The 16,243-nt window shown below is 35.2% G+C and overlaps 1 protein-coding gene across 1 annotated transcript; it reads right to left on the minus strand.

The window, feature by feature from the left end:
- Nucleotides 1–2,998: 2,998 nt before the first annotated feature.
- Nucleotides 2,999–12,827, minus strand: LOC128554839 (uncharacterized). The gene is made up of 6 exons (XM_053536150.1): nt 12,754–12,827; nt 11,683–11,870; nt 8,322–8,513; nt 5,616–5,756; nt 5,195–5,354; nt 2,999–3,519 (listed from the first exon to the last, which is right to left on the minus strand). The coding sequence occupies exons 1-6, from the start codon at nt 12,761–12,763 to the stop codon at nt 3,233–3,235; spliced, it is 978 nt and encodes a 325-aa protein (XP_053392125.1). The 5' UTR covers nt 12,764–12,827; the 3' UTR covers nt 2,999–3,232.
- Nucleotides 12,828–16,243: the final 3,416 nt, after the last annotated feature.

A 16,243-nucleotide genomic window follows, 5' to 3' on the forward strand; every position in this document is an offset into this window, starting at 1 on the left:
CTAGATTATGGTTGTATTGTTTATAGTTCAGCAAGAAAATCTTATTTACAAATGTTTGATACCATCCATAATCAAGGTGTTCGTATTGCTCTTGGTGCATTCCGAACATCGCCAGTTGGAAGCTTCTATGCCTAAGCAAACGAACCCTCTCTTTACACACACCGAGAAAAACTGTCACTGCAATATGCTTTAAGAGTGGCTGCCGTCAAATCCAATCCTGCTCATAAAATAATTTTTAAACCAAAGTACTCCGATTCATATGAGAAAAAAACCAAAACAAATCAAACCGTTTGGATTTCTCATAAAATCTTCTATGAATGAAACTGACTTTAACTTCGATGGTATTAAAGAAAATTCAATTCAAGATACATCATCATGGACCCTTCATGCCCCCACAGTTCTTTTCGATTTGAAAACTGCCTTTAGAAAGTCTGAAACATACCCTGAAATATTCAAGTCCAAATATCATGAAATCAAGTCAACTTACAAGGACTATTTTGCAATCAACACAGAAGGTTCAAAATATGAATTAAAGGTTGACTGTGCTGCTGTCAGCTTCCGTAATTAGTCAAAATTACGTTTGCCAAATCATGGAACAATATTTTCAGCCGAGGCCAAAGCTATTGATTTAGCTCTAAATTTTATATAAAAAATAGTGAAGAAAAAATTATTATCTTTTCCGACTCGCTTTCTGTTTTACAGTCAATTCATAAACGAAATATGGGAAATCCATCCATTCAAAATATTCTTCTCAGGGTTCATGAACTATCTTTAAAAAATCATATCTTGTTGGATTCCCAGTCATGCTGGTATTCATGGAAACGAGGATTCTAATATTGCAGCAAAGAAATCCCTTTCATTATCACAATCTAATTTGAAATTACCACATATCGATTTTAGGTCCAATATAAACAAATAATTTTTATCTAAATGGCAATCGTCATAGAACAATGCTTCATTCAATAAACTTGATATCAAACCTAGGGGAATGGCACCAAGGGAACAGATCTGTCCGCAGGGAGGAAATTGTTCTTTCTCGCTGCCGAATAGGTTATACCCGTTTGACTCATTCTTATCTTTTGAATAAAGAAGATCAACCCGAATGTGTACAATATCAAACACCGCTAACTAATGAACATATTCTAATCTACTGTGTGGACTTTGCTACACAACTTAGTACATATTATGACGTTCAATCTTTGAAAGAGTTATCTGAAAACGTTTCCATCGGAAATATTTTATCGTTTTTTAAGCAGATTGGAATTTATCAAAAATTTAAAAATGAACATTTCATATTCCATATTTTCATTTACATCTTTTGCAATATTATTATGTTTGCAGCTGATATTTAAACACATACCTATATACATTTTTACATAACTGATTTTAGATTTTTTACATGGATGCTTTTAGATATGCTTTACATTATAATTATGCAGTGTGCTTTACATTTTTACATGGATGTTTTAGGTATGTTTAAAACACAACTCACTCACTCACTAACCTTACTATCAAAACAAAACCTTTACCATACACTAACTGCTGAAGCACAAGCAACTAGCTAAATTAACCCATACCTTTAGGGAATAAATTAATATAACATTCTTTGAATATTTGTTTCACCTGCTGTAAATGTAACAATTATTTGTACATTAACTGTATTTTTCATGCTTGCTCATGTTAAGAATATTATATACTAATGAAGTTACATAAACCAAGCATTTACTTTTGTAGACATACAGCACATGCTCTGCTATAGTCTAAATGTGTATTTGTGTGTGGGTGGGTCGGGCGGGTGTGGAGGGATGTGGGGTGCCTGTGTGTGTGTGTGTGTGTTCGGGTCGTATAAACGACGGTGTCTACTTGTAGCAGTGAGCACTATGCCCAACCTTATAGTGCTGCCTCACTGAAAAATCACGCCGTAGACACGTGACCACCCCCACCCAGTTACATTATACTGACACCAGGCTGACCAGTCCTAGCACTACCCTCTTAATGCTGAGCGCCAAGCGAGGAAGCTACTAGTACCATTTTTTTTCATCTTTGGTATGACGCGCCCGGGGATCGAACCCACGACCTCCCGCACTCGAAGCAGACATTGTACCACTACGCTACCGAGGTCTGTGTGTGTGTCCGCGCGTGTGCATGTGTGTAAAGCATATCTAAAAACTAGAAATTTAAAAAAGTGAATGTTTCAGAATGGGTCATGTGGGGTCACACCGAGGTCAAAACAAAGGAAAGCTTGTTAACACCTTAGATTTTGACCCTACCTTCTTGAAACTTGGTAAGAATGTTTATCTTGATGATTTCTAAGCCTTTTGAAACTAGGTCGTATGGGCTCAAAAACTAAGCCTCCCGTTCAAATCAAAGAAAAAAGGTTTTAAAACGCATTTAAGGCCAAATTTATGACCATATCTTCATAAACTTGGTCAAAATGTTTATCTTGGCCATGGGGGGGGCTCCGTGACCGGATGGTTAAGTTCGCTGACTTCAAATCACTTGCCCCTCATCAATGTGGGGATCTTCCTTCACCATTAAAGCTGGATAGTCGCCATATGATCTATCATGTGTCGGTGTGACGTTTAATCCAGAAAAAAACATTCCTAAGTCAAGTTCGAAACTGGGTCATGTCGAGACAAAAACTAGGTCATCAGTTCAAATCAAAGGAAAAGTTGTTAACACAGTAAAGGCCACATTTATGAATCTTCATGAAACTTGGTAAGAATGTTTATCTTGATGATCCCCATGCAAAGTTCACAACTGTATCATGTTATGTTGAGTAAAAAACTTAGTAACCACACTAAGGAAAATCTTTTTAACACAGAAGCGGCCACATTTATGACCTTTTCTTCATGAAACTTCAGAATGCTTATCTTGATGACTTCAATGCCCCCCACCAAAAAAAAAAAAAAAAAAAAGAAAAGAAAAGAAAAGAAAAAATGTTTAACAGGTGAGCGATATATGGTCATCAAGACCCTCTTGTTGATGGCTACATCGAGCTCTTTTAGTTTAAAGACCAATATCTAGTAACAGGTATTTTCTAAATAGTAAAATATACTGAGTTTTATTCAAAACTAAAACAGAATCAAGGGCCGCAAAAACATTGGAAATAACAATTGTTAACGATTTCCCTTGTCAAGTGCAACATGATACAGTTTATGTGATGCTACCTTGTCTCAAAATACTATATTCACATTTCAATGGTCGGTTTGATTGCACCGTTCAAATCAGGTCATGATTTCTTTTGATTATCGACCTTTTTTCCTCGCATATAATCGGCGCCGAAATATGTAGCTTGTCGCAGGGCAAGTAGTAGAGGGATATTCTTGAAGTGTTCGATTTCTGCCTCATCTGTGTAGTTTTTAACAGGAAAAACGTAGTTCTTTGGGACTCCAAACGTATTTTTAGCACTTTCAACGACTCTTTCGATATTTTCGCTTTTAAATATTTTTGTTATATCATCTTTTACTATGTTACTGATGTTATCTATCTTTGTAACGATAACCATCCTGTTGGACCCTGCAAAAATGGAACATTTAAATAGTAAACATATCTTGTATATCTTCTGGTCTCTAACTGCTTTTAATTTAATCATTCGTGTACATATTTATTAAAAATTATATAAAATTATTTATTTCGACCTTCAGCCTAAAGTCTTGGAACTGTACGTGACACATTGTCTTGATATGATGAATGTTTGTGTCATATATTATCTAGAGATTCATGCATAAAAGAAACATTTGATATCTATCAGTGATCTCCACCTTAGGGTTGGACTCTTATACGAAGCACATGTAAATGCCATTATGTATGGCAAAGTTATTAGTTTATACATAATTAATTTAAGTCGATTGTGAAGAACGTTCTGCAATTAATATTAATCAATCTCAACACCTCATTCCGGATAGAATCCATCGTCAAGAGGGTATGAGTGTTCCCATTTTTAATGCTGAGCGCCAAGCAAGGAAGCTATTGGTACCATTTTCACGTCTTTGGTATGACGGGGATAGAAGTTCTATCATAGAACCGATGGCCTCCTTACTCGAAGCGGACGCTCTACCACAAGGCTATTGAGGCAGTTAAAAGTTATTTACCAAGGTAAAGTTAATAACCAAACCAAAAACGGGGATGGACTGGTCCACTGACGTAAGGAATGCAAGGCTGGGTTTTTAACCAGTAGATGACCAATAAAGAAAAACACTTGTTATATGTCTTTAACCCAAAGATTTATATTATTATTATCATTATTATACCAGATTTATATAGCGCCCTTTTCATGATCAATTTCACATTCAAAGGCGCTTTACATAGTTCAAATGCAGCCACACAGGGCGCATAATTTATCCTCTACTAGTACAGACACAGAGCGATCTGACTGACCAGAGGGACAGAGTGAGACAAAGCCCCCACAACAGAGAGATCAGAATTCAGATACAGGCTTGTCCGGCTAACTTACCCTAGCTCGTTGCGAACAGACAACCTGGTTCTTTAACGTGCCCAGTGTATAGTACTGATACACGCAAGGATTGCCTGGGTTCCTGACCAGTACACCTCTTGTTGTGTGGGAAACACTGAAAAGCGTTTCTGAAAATTCCCGAGTAGCTGCCGGGGATCGAACCCCCGACCTCAGGATTGGAAGGCCAGTGTGCAAACCACTGAGCTATCCGTCTACCCGTTTACACAGATTAAAAACATCAATAACGATATATTGTTTAACTTGAGTTATTTGTTTAAACAAAACGTTTTTGTCTGTAAGGTTTCATGCTTATTGATGGATATATAATATATTTATAAAGTGGACGCAACTTGACCCCGATGGTTGACCATTGCATTATAATACAAGATAAGGCACAACCTATTATTGAAAAGGAGTGTACGTAAAACACGAGCTGCACGAGAAAAAGGAAATGAAAATTTGCGTAAATATAAATTAGTGTATTGGGAAGTTTTAACTGATAAAATGTAAATAAATATACTTTGATACTGCACTGTATACAAACTAATTCCATATAAATATACACGGCTACTCTAAGCACACTTGATTTCTACAATGAAATAATCGATATGAATAATCAGCCTAAGGTCAACCATCGCGGTCAAGTTGCGACTACTATAAACTTATCGTATACATTTTTCTTCATTTGTTGTAAAGACTCTGTAGCTATGACTAATTTTAGCGGAATATAATGCTCACCAATCTTCAGTTTGTTTTCCAGATCTTTTATTTTGGTTTGAAAACTTTGAACAGTTTCTGAAAAGATATTCTCTGCGTCGACAATATATATCACGCAATGAATCATTAGCGATTCATCTACCTCTGTGCCTTGCACGTTAGCTGGTGCCATTGGATTGAACTGTAATCAGATAAAAAACACCAGTAACGATATATTAAATTCAGACTAAAGCCAAAATGAAACTGACGTTTACTTAAAGGTAATGTTTTTGAATGAAATATATTTGATGTGAAGCTAACATTTTTCTCGCCTAAAGCAGCAGATAACGAAATTTCTAATATATCAAATCCACTAACATGTCAAAAACGAAAGAGCTTTAGAAACGCACAATATAATGGTGACATTACTGGCAACTAGCATCAAAATGCGCCATCACCTAACCTTGTATCCAGGTTTCAGTTGTCCGTTCACAGCACTTGAAATGTCATCAATATGAACACCTTGTTTTTCACCGAGTTCAATGCCCATGACATCATGGAAAACTATATGCTGTAACTTTCCTTCCCCGGGAATAACATGTAACTATAAAAAGAGGAAATGAATAATGAAAAGTAGAATGCTATGGAACATCAAACATTTATATACAGAATTGACTATGCAATTATATTTGAGGCAATAAAATCATAAATATCAAGCTAAGTTAAGTATGATAAATCATCAACACATTGAGACAGAAGCAGAGGCAGTTAACCTAATCAGTGTTCCTGGACTCTGTGCCAGTACAAACCTGTTCTCCGCAAGTAACTGCCAACTTCCCCCACATGAATCAGAGGTGGAAGACAAATGATTTCGGACACAAAGTCGTTTATGAAATCGTCAAGTCTTTTTTAAAATTACCTTCTGTTACATGCTTGTCTGAAACCTTTTATATGTTTTTCTTCATTCGACAAAGATTTATTACAAGCACAACATTTAACCATACATGCCACTGAATATGTTTAACTCTAGCACCAGCTTAAGCGGAAGTCTATTACACATTTAATGATGAATAAACTCAATGATCCAAAACAATCAGAAAATATAACAACACTGAATCCAAGTAAAACTAGAGCGGTTACAAAGAGTGACGAATTAAACCCCCACAATACGGCCTTGTCACAGAAGTGAGCAAATGTCAAAGTCGAACATCGAAATCAATAGGGGTTTTCTGTTGATCATAACCTACCTCCATATCAACTTTTGTGATCCTAGACTTAAGCGTTCCCTAGTTATCATCTGAAAACTGTTTAACTTTTCCAGGTCATTGTGACATTGACCTTTTGACCTACTGTCCGCAAAGTCGAACTTGACATGTATTTTATGATGTTCCCTCGTTGGCACTTGTATTTTATGATGTTATACATGTGTTCCAAAATTTATGATTCTTAGCCCAAGCGTTCTCAAGTAATTATGATTTACTGACCTCTAGTTTGGTTTGTGATGTTATACATGTGTGCCAAAGGTCTTTTAAATATGTCAAGCTTTTCACGAGTTATTGTCCGGAAACGATGAAAACCAAGGGACCGACCGACCGACCGACCACTGACAGACCGACCAACCACTGACAGACCGACCAACCGACCAACAAGCTTATTCCTTATATACCCCCTCAAAGTTTGTTTGTGGGGTATAACTATTACAACATGCAATTCAAGTATCCGAAGCTATTCTTTAATTTGTATGTCGAAGGAAAATGAGCTTTAGCAATTATTACTATCTTCTCCTTTTTAATAGTACGATATTTGTTTCTGTCTGCTTCAGAAGTTTTGTGCGTGAACATAGGAATATTCTTGAGACGCATTTTACATAATTTTCATAAGCGTTCATAAATGAAGTTAGGCGCATTGTCTTTTTACACTTGCAGAGAAAAAAAATATAGAAAAATAATATAGAAAAAAAAAAAAAAAAATACAGAAGTCTACTGCTGTTATTCATTAAATAGAAGTTAGCAACAGAAGCATTTCTGAGGTATTAAAATTAAATATTACACCAACAAATGGAAACTTTTTATGCCAATAAAACAGTAAAAACAACGAAACTCGTTAAACTTTGCATTGTAAAACCAGATGATATTTATGTGGCTATAACTTTGCGGTTTTTTTTTAAACCCAGAATTTGTACACACAGTTGGATATTTGTGATATATGGTCAGTTGCGATTTAAACCTAAATGCTTTCGCATGCATTCAATTTGTGGCAGATTGAACAGCGGGAAAGGGTTTGTTTGTTTGCTTAAATCTCAGTCACACTACACCTTATAGCCTTAACGGACGTCCAACGTATAACAAAATTTTCAGTCCGTTTATGTCCGTTCGCATGCGTTTCTTTTCCGTTTCTCATGCGGCGCTTGCACTCCTTGTCCGGCTATGTTCGTTCCATCCGGTGGAAAATTTTGAGCTTGTTCAAAATTTAGAACGTACTCCACCGGACAAAATTGTCCGTTAGATGTAAGGTAGCAGTGAGCTGATATGCGTTTTGTTCGTTACTCACGCCTTCCCTATTCTGAACTTGACTGGTTCGCATTCGTTCTTGTCCGATTCGCATAGGGTTTAACGCCATTTCTCAACAGTAATTTAGTCATTTAACGGCGGGCAGTTAGCCTAACCAGTGTTCCTGGATTCTGTACCATTACAAACCTGTTCTCCGCAAGTAACTGGGAAATAACTGATAAATCCAAAATTGACTGTTCCGCTATAGATAATTATTGTTATGCATATCAAGGAAACAACCACGGTAGCCTAGTGGTAGAGCGCCCGTTTCGAGTGAAGGAGGCCAATGGTTTGCTCCCTGGCCGCATCTTTCCGAAGACTTGAAAACTGGTACTAGTAACTTCCTGACTCGGCGCTCAGCATTATAAAGATAATATATGGATTGCTATTAGAGGACACCGTCGTTTATATGACGGGTAAATTGTTGGAAAAGACATTTGACACACATGTATGCACGCTCACATAAACACTATATAAAAACGAAACAAAATGTGCACAATAAAACTATTTTATTACTATATAAAATGTTGGTCACCCTATAACTAGTGTAACAAAATGAAAACGTTTTCTTCTGAAATGATTATGAACGATATGCATTGTGTCACAATTGAAATACGTACATCAAGTGAATATGAGGCCTCAGATTTTCCAACTTTGGCTCTTGATGCAATTCGCTCTTCTGTTATTGAAAAGAATGAATTAATTGTAGAAGACTTTCCACTCTGTACTTGTCCGATCATCATGATGTTCAATTTTCCAGGGTTTAGTTTTGCAGTAGTCTTCTCTATCTCATCTAGCAAGGTGTCACTATACTATAGATGAAACAAAAGTTATCTAGGGCGATTACTGAAGGTGAATTATACTCCCACTAAATTGTTAAACAGTTAATAACTTATACACAGCGTATCATTTTAATACTTCGTAATGTACGTTTTAAGTTCATGTTATAGATCTGTTGATGAGAGTGTTGAGGCCATTCAGCTCGATTCTTCCACTGTCATATCATTGTATCAAATGACATTGAATGTAAAATCATCACTCGGGTCAAAGTCATTCATTACACCAAATGTTCAAAACTGCGTATATGAAAGTTTTAGTGCAAAAAGTGGGTTAATTTTGCATATATCCATGACAGAATTGTTGTACTTAGCTTTTTACTTACTGCAATTAATAAAATGAATAGATGTATTTTAAATACATTCATTTCAACTGGTTATCTATGATGTTTTAATTATAGACTGAAGGATTCCTACGGACGAGTGACTGTTGTGTAAAATAATTGAATGAAATAATCGGTTTTCCTTATTACGAGTAGACGGGTCTGAAATCCTACTTGAGGCAACGAAAGCCAGATGAGACAAACGTAAACTGGTCATCCATCCATCTAGATTCAGCGAAAAAAGTAAACGTCTATGAGACATTTTTCTTACTACCATCATTTTGTCTGGCCATGTTTTAAAAAAATATCCGTTTAAGGTTAGTTATTTGCAGATTATACGGGCCAGAGCGCGTCAGGTGTGCAATTTTTATCCTTTTTCTTAAAAGAAGAATCTCCGGAAACCGATATTTTATCATAAAAACAAATAAATCGATCGGCTAAAAATTTCACTTGGTGAAGTGCAAAGTGAAAGTATTTGCATTATGTTCTGTCTTTTTTCCCCAAACATTTCTCAAAATCGTAATTTTTAATGATATTTTTCGCATTAGTATCAACACAAATAATGTGTAGTATTTTTAAATTTACTGTCCACTGCTCCCATGAAATGAAACTGGAAAACCTATGAAAAAATGGAGATACCTTCATCATAATTTAGGTTAGAATTGTGATTATCATAAGTATGAACAATTCAAAAGGGATACAATTTTGTAAAAGAGACAAAAAGATAGAATAGTTGGAATGTTGAATGAATCAAAAGGGTTATGTGAATTCCAATACCATACATTCATTTGTTTCGGAGATATTTAACGAAGACAGTTAAATTGTGTTTTGAAAATCCAGAAGGCGAGTAATTATGGAACTTAAAAGGGCAAGGAATGCCGGTGTAATATTAAATATTGACCCCGTTCAAAACTGATTCTTTTGATCCAAATTCAATGTTGAAAAAGGACATTTTGTTCAAAATTTAATGTTGAAATTATTTATTTAGCAAAATCAGCTTATAAAAAGATTAATTTCTCATCTTTCTTGAGTGTAAAATATGGTATTTTTTTTATTATAACTTAAATAAGTAGAGCAATTTTTTTTGAAAGGAGGAATGTCTGCGGATGATTTTAACCTATGTTACATACTTCCAAGTTTGTGTCAAAGCTGCTTGGTAAAATGAAAGTAACTATTTCCTGATGCCTGTCTCTACAAAATTAGCGTTTATATCTCGTGTCTCAGTCGCATGACCATGATTTTATTACATTATGGTCGATCCCATATTTTTGACTGGCGAAAGGATCTAATATTCAGAATAAAGAAACCTGTTGGATTTTACGGTAAACTGATTTAAAAAAATCATAAAGTTAAATTGAAAACGCACATTGAAAAACATCGGTAAATGTCATTTATGTAAACTATAAACAAGCTGATACTACCAAATCCATTATAAATGTAAGCATACGCTGCTCTAGTAGTCCGAATACAAATAGTCCTTATTTTTCATTTTCATGCTTCTTTTACTCTACCGCATTTCAGTATGTATGTGTATCATGCTATCGAAATATGCATGCTAGAAAAATATGGCGGCATAAGAATTTTATGTCTTGAAAAGAGACATCGAAAAAAACGGAAAGGAGCAAAAACAGCGGATTGTTAGATTTATAGTTTATAAAAGTCAACACCCCACTTTTCTCTTTGCCTGTAGTATGGATACAGTTCTTTATGGGAATTTAAGACTTGAAAATATCTGATGCTAGAAATGTCGAAACACGTTATCAAGTAAGTAGATTTTATTTCAGGTTCAAATTTTATAACATATTCTTGTCTTGTTAAAAAGGATAAAATATTGTCAACAGAAAGATATTTACTACCGAAGTCAAATAAAAAATTAATGATACAACCAGATTTGTTCCATTGGTGTCATTCACCTAAAGTGGGTTTACTTTCATGAAATTTATTGAACTAACTCAACTAAGCACTGTTCTTTAGATGAAATACGAGCTTGAGAATTCACATTCGAGTAGTAATATTATTAAATCAGAATGTTGTAATGAAAACGATTTCTTTGCTGTAATATCAGCATTCTGGTTTCCATTAATGCTAATATGGCTTTGAAACCAACGCAGTTGGAGAAAGTGAATTGTGAATAAAACGATTTTCAGTATTTCGGTTATGAACTGACTGCAAAACAGAAAGCGAGTCAGAAAAGATATAAATATTTCGGTATGAAATAAAGCTTTAAGAGCTAAGTTAATACTTCTTTCATCAGCAGAAAAAAATGTTGCATTGTTTAGCAAACATAATTTTTATGGGTGTAGGCGGCTGACACGATTTGGTTTCAAAACGATTTGATTAAAAAATTCAGGATTCGCTTTAGAATTGTCAATGAAGATGTTCTGTTTTGACAAGAGATATTCAACGAAACAGGACGCGATTAGACGCGACATGACGGGGCCCATTGCAAGGGCAGAGTGACCCGTATAATGCCCCCAACCAAACCATTATTTTATTGAGGGAGTTAAATAGTGGAACTTCTATTTGAGCAACATTATGTGAATTATAATGTATTTCAGAGAACTTTAGATTAAGAAGAGCATGAAATTTTAAAGAAAAGTTGCAATAGTATATTACATGGTCCTCGAAATAGTGTGTTTATACTTTGTATATTTGCAATTGTTTGTAACTTCCGATTTTTGATATTGCTTTTAATTAGCTATTATACTTGACTGCATATTCCTGCATATGTTAATGTTCTAAATTGTCTTATACTTTTCTAAATTGTCTTATATTTATTTTAGGGGTAAAATTTAGTCCAACATGCAAAGATAACAATTTACCTTTTTGTCCCATTCACCTTCAAGAGAACCATACTTTCTCCACGAGTTTTCATAAATAATGTCAGAATATGAATTTTCTTCTTGATTTTCATCTTGTGGTTCTGGTTCTTCAGGTTGTTTTTCTACTTCAGGTTCAGGTTGGGGTTGATGTGCTCTTCCTCTCTGCCTTGATCCAAAGATATTTTTAACTATACAATGTAAAACATGTAGTGTAAGATCCAGTGTAATGATATAGCTTGCACAAAGACAGAATTGTTTTGTTAGGAAATATCGGTTATTGTTATAAATCGCATCTGTTTGTGTGCAAATTTTAGTAAACTGAATCCACACCTACTTTTTAGCATTAATATTAAAATTGTAGGAGAAAATAGAGAAAAGGGTAGTAGATTTTTTACTTTACTAATTTAGCGCTACTAAATTCCCCAAATCATCTAACATACATTGCACTTGTTGGATATATATCAAATAAGGTACCAGAACCTGAGCCAATATTGACACAAGTTTCAGATGCACATTTTCAGGAAATTATAAAATCGGATTAATTATGGCAATGGCCATCTTAGTCGGTTATATTTTACCATCTTAGTCGGTTGTTTAAAATTTTTCATTTCATAACATGGAAACAAACAGACTTACAACAAGGGTCTCTTTCAAAACATTGAAAGATCAATGTCACATATATGATTCAGACAACAGATCTCTAACCTAAGAACATTTAGTATTCACTCAAACAATAAGGAAGGTAAACTAAAAAGTGAGGGACTACAAAAATATTCTAGTGACAATCTTTCAGCAGAAAACTCCAGACAGTTTACAAAACAATCAAGGTCTACACTTTCCACATTGAAAACTAACAATATAGATGATAATCTTAAAATTTAGAAATAATTTTCTTATTATATAATTCATATAAATTCTATACACTAAAAGTGTTGTTAATGAGTAGATTTTTACCACTGTTTCTGTTTTATAAACATCTCAGAAAATACAGATCGTAAGATTTAATAAACGAAGGAATTAGTTCAAGTTGTGATCATTACATTATTTTTGATCATAAATTATATCACTTACGGAAATCCATATCCACTTTAATGCAACGACTTTGCGAATTATCTATAATGTTACCCCGTGATAGTTAAATCTTTATCTTGTGTCTACATGAATGATACAGGGTTGTTGAAAACTTATTATCCGCTTCTATTTTTATGGGTTTCTAATATGATGTCTGCATTTTGTTCGTTTTGGGACCTCCATGTCTGGACTTCGATTAAGAACGAACATTTTTATTATTTGTAGTTTTGTTCACGTGAGTATTTGCACATTGAATATCATAGTAAGATTGTGGTAATTAGGTGAGTGTCAGTAATTGGAAAAGCCGAAGAAAGGATAAATCAGAAACAGGGAACTTAATCCGTCACTTAATTAGGTGAATTTAAACCGTCCAGCTTTTGTGAATATATCACTGTTTCTTTTTGGTAGGGTTATGTACAAAAATACCAAAATTTAATTGAATAACCTTCGGTCTACGTAATGAGACACAATTTTAAACATTCTTTAACCATAGCAAATTACTTTCCAAGGCCGTAGATATTGTAGATACAGGGCAATTCGTTTCACATTTGCGGCGTACGCCGTTCTGCCACTGGCAGCCGGAAAGGCATTCGTTTGGCTTCCCGTCACTGTCCAAATCTATCCTGCGTGCACCGTTTGTACATGGGTCTTGCGAGATGGGCTAAGCAACAGGTCATGCATTTTCGCGCTATAAATTCGGATAAACACAAGGAAAAATCGCTGACTTATTTGGAACAGGTCAAAATATAAAATCATAACAAATTAGAAATTTGTTACTTTTTACTTGCAACTTGCATTGCCGGCGTACGTCGTTGAGTTCGTTAATCTTAAAAATTTTGCTGCTCAAGTGACCAGCGTATCCCGGGTTGGATGAAACGAATGGGCACATACTGTTTCTGTTTATCCGCCGTTTTTATGAAAAACTAAGAAAAGAAATTTAATTCATCACAAAATTATAATTGTTACGCATAGAAAGTCTGTGCTTCAGTTTTGTATTTCTCAACGAAAAACATTTCTTATTTGAAACACAAACATGTGATTTTTTTTTAAATAAAAATTTTGGAACACTCCTGTAATAACATTTTAGGCACATATAACTTTACAGATTAATAGGTAGATATCAGTACGATAATCATATTTGTATTTGATAATATGAATTAGATATGAGAGTGTTTACTACATACCTACTCTCTCGAGTTGTCGTTTGTCAATTTTAACCTCTCGGTCAACGTTGAAAATAAGATGCGCCAGAAAAAAGAGAGCTTGTTTGGTTAAAAGATCTTGCTTCAGAAACGTCGATATTTATGTATAGGCAAGTCTGTTATTTGAATGTAGCTTCCCTAGTTAGACTTTTGTCCTTGATTTCGGTCGTTTAATGTAATGTGTGTGTGTTTGGGTTTAACGTCATTTTCCTCCGTGGCCGAGTAGTTAAGGTCGCTGACTTCAAATCACTTCCCCCTCATCGATGTGGGTTCGAGCCTCATTCGGGGCGTTGAATTCCTCATGTGAGGAAGCCATCCAGCTGGCTTACGGAAGGTCGGTGGTTCTACCCGGGTGCCCGCTCGTGATGAAATAATGCACGGTGGGGCACCTGGGGTCTCCCTCCACCATCAAAAGTTGGGAAGTCGCCATATACTAAAAAAAATAATAATAATAATAACGTCTTTTTCAACAATTTTTTTTTTCAGTCATATAAACGACGGTGTCTACTTGCAGCAGTGAGCACAAAGCCCAACTTTATAGTGCTGCCTCACTTGAATATCACGCCGTAGACATGTGACATGATACCCCACCCAGTCACATTATACTGACAACGGGATGACAAGTCCTAGCACAACCCTCTTAATGCTGAGCGCCAAGCGAGGAAGCTACTAGTACCATTTTTACGTCTTTTGTATGACGCGGCCGGGGATCGAACCCATGACCACCTGCACTCGAAGCGGACGCTCTACCACTAGGCAACCGAGGCGGTTGTTCGCTTTATATAATGTCTTTAACGAAAACGGAGTTCAGAAAAGACAAACACTTAACTTGTAGAAACCTCCTGTTTTACATGGTTAACCGAGATTTGCAAGTCAGCAATGGGAGAAGCGTCAGTCGTTTTATAGATGTCAAGTATAAATAGATCTATGAGTAAATTCCATTTCTTAATGATAGACCAATCAAAATAAAAGAAAAAATATCTATTGTATTAAAATTTAGACGAACGTTTATTTTTTCACATGAAAAAAACAAAACAAACAACAACACTATAAAAATATAACGAGAGCCTTGTTTTACAATAATGATGATAAATAAACAACATGAAACGTTTATTTCTTTCTGCAAAAATTGCATCTACTTGCGGTGGCATATGTGTTCAGATATAGGGATATATGAAGGGGTTAAATTTCTGGACATTTCATCCCCTATCTATTACCATTTATCTGTCAGTACCGAACCTCAAGCGCCAGTTCTAGCTCTTGGTTCAGTCACGGGACCACTACCACTAGACATTAGAGAGTTTGACATTTCAACCTCGCCTTCCACTTCAACGTCTCTCATATATATTTGGGGTAAAACGTCACCAATATGCGTGTATTTTATTTATATCAGACGTTTTTGTTTGTTTGTTTTGGGTTTAACGCCGTTTTTCAACAGTAATTCAGTCATGTAACAGCGGGCAGTTAACCTAACCAGTGTTCCTGGATTCTGTACCAGTACAAACCTGTTCTCCGCAGGTAACTGCCAACTTCCCCACATGAATCAGAGGTGGAGGACTAATGATTTCAGACACAATGTCGTTTATAACTAAAGTTTTCCATATAATTTCAAGTAAGCCTAAGACTTCGTTTTATTACTATGTGAAATAAAAAGCTTAGTTTCAGGATTTCTGCTTATTAAGTTATTCGATTATCCATATGTATAACTGGACTAAATTTGATGCGAAACACTATCAATAAGTATAAGAATATTGAAGTTTTGTTTAGCTAATGATTTTAACTAAATACATTGAATTGAACCTGGAAGTATGAAGTTATCAACTGATTTTGAGAAACTTTGAGATTTTGTTCAAACTTTAACTTCTACGGCATATTTGTGTCCTCAGGCGGTATTAATTATACCAGATGGGCCTTTTTGTCGTAAGAAGTGAAGTTTTGAACGTCCGAAGATGTGATATCACGAAAGTCAAAACTTCAGTCTTTGTACATCTACTCTGTCCACATACACGGCATCAAAGACTGAAATCTGGATGGAGGCACATGGGATGACAGTCATTTCACTTGAAAAATGAATGATAACGCGCGATTATCATTTGGTGGAACATTTTATTTTAACTTCCAAATAGAATCAATCCGTTTCTGCCGGACACTTAATAAGACAATTGCGTTTTAATTATAAACATAAAATGGTACTAGTAACTTTAAAGACGGATTTTTTTTGAAGTATCAGATAATTTTAGATCTATGATATCATGATGCGAGAGGTTTCCTGTTAGCCGTATGGGATA

This window comes from Mercenaria mercenaria, unplaced genomic scaffold (genome assembly GCF_021730395.1).
Source record: "Mercenaria mercenaria strain notata unplaced genomic scaffold, MADL_Memer_1 contig_796, whole genome shotgun sequence".
Taxonomy (NCBI): Eukaryota; Metazoa; Mollusca; class Bivalvia; order Venerida; family Veneridae; genus Mercenaria; species Mercenaria mercenaria.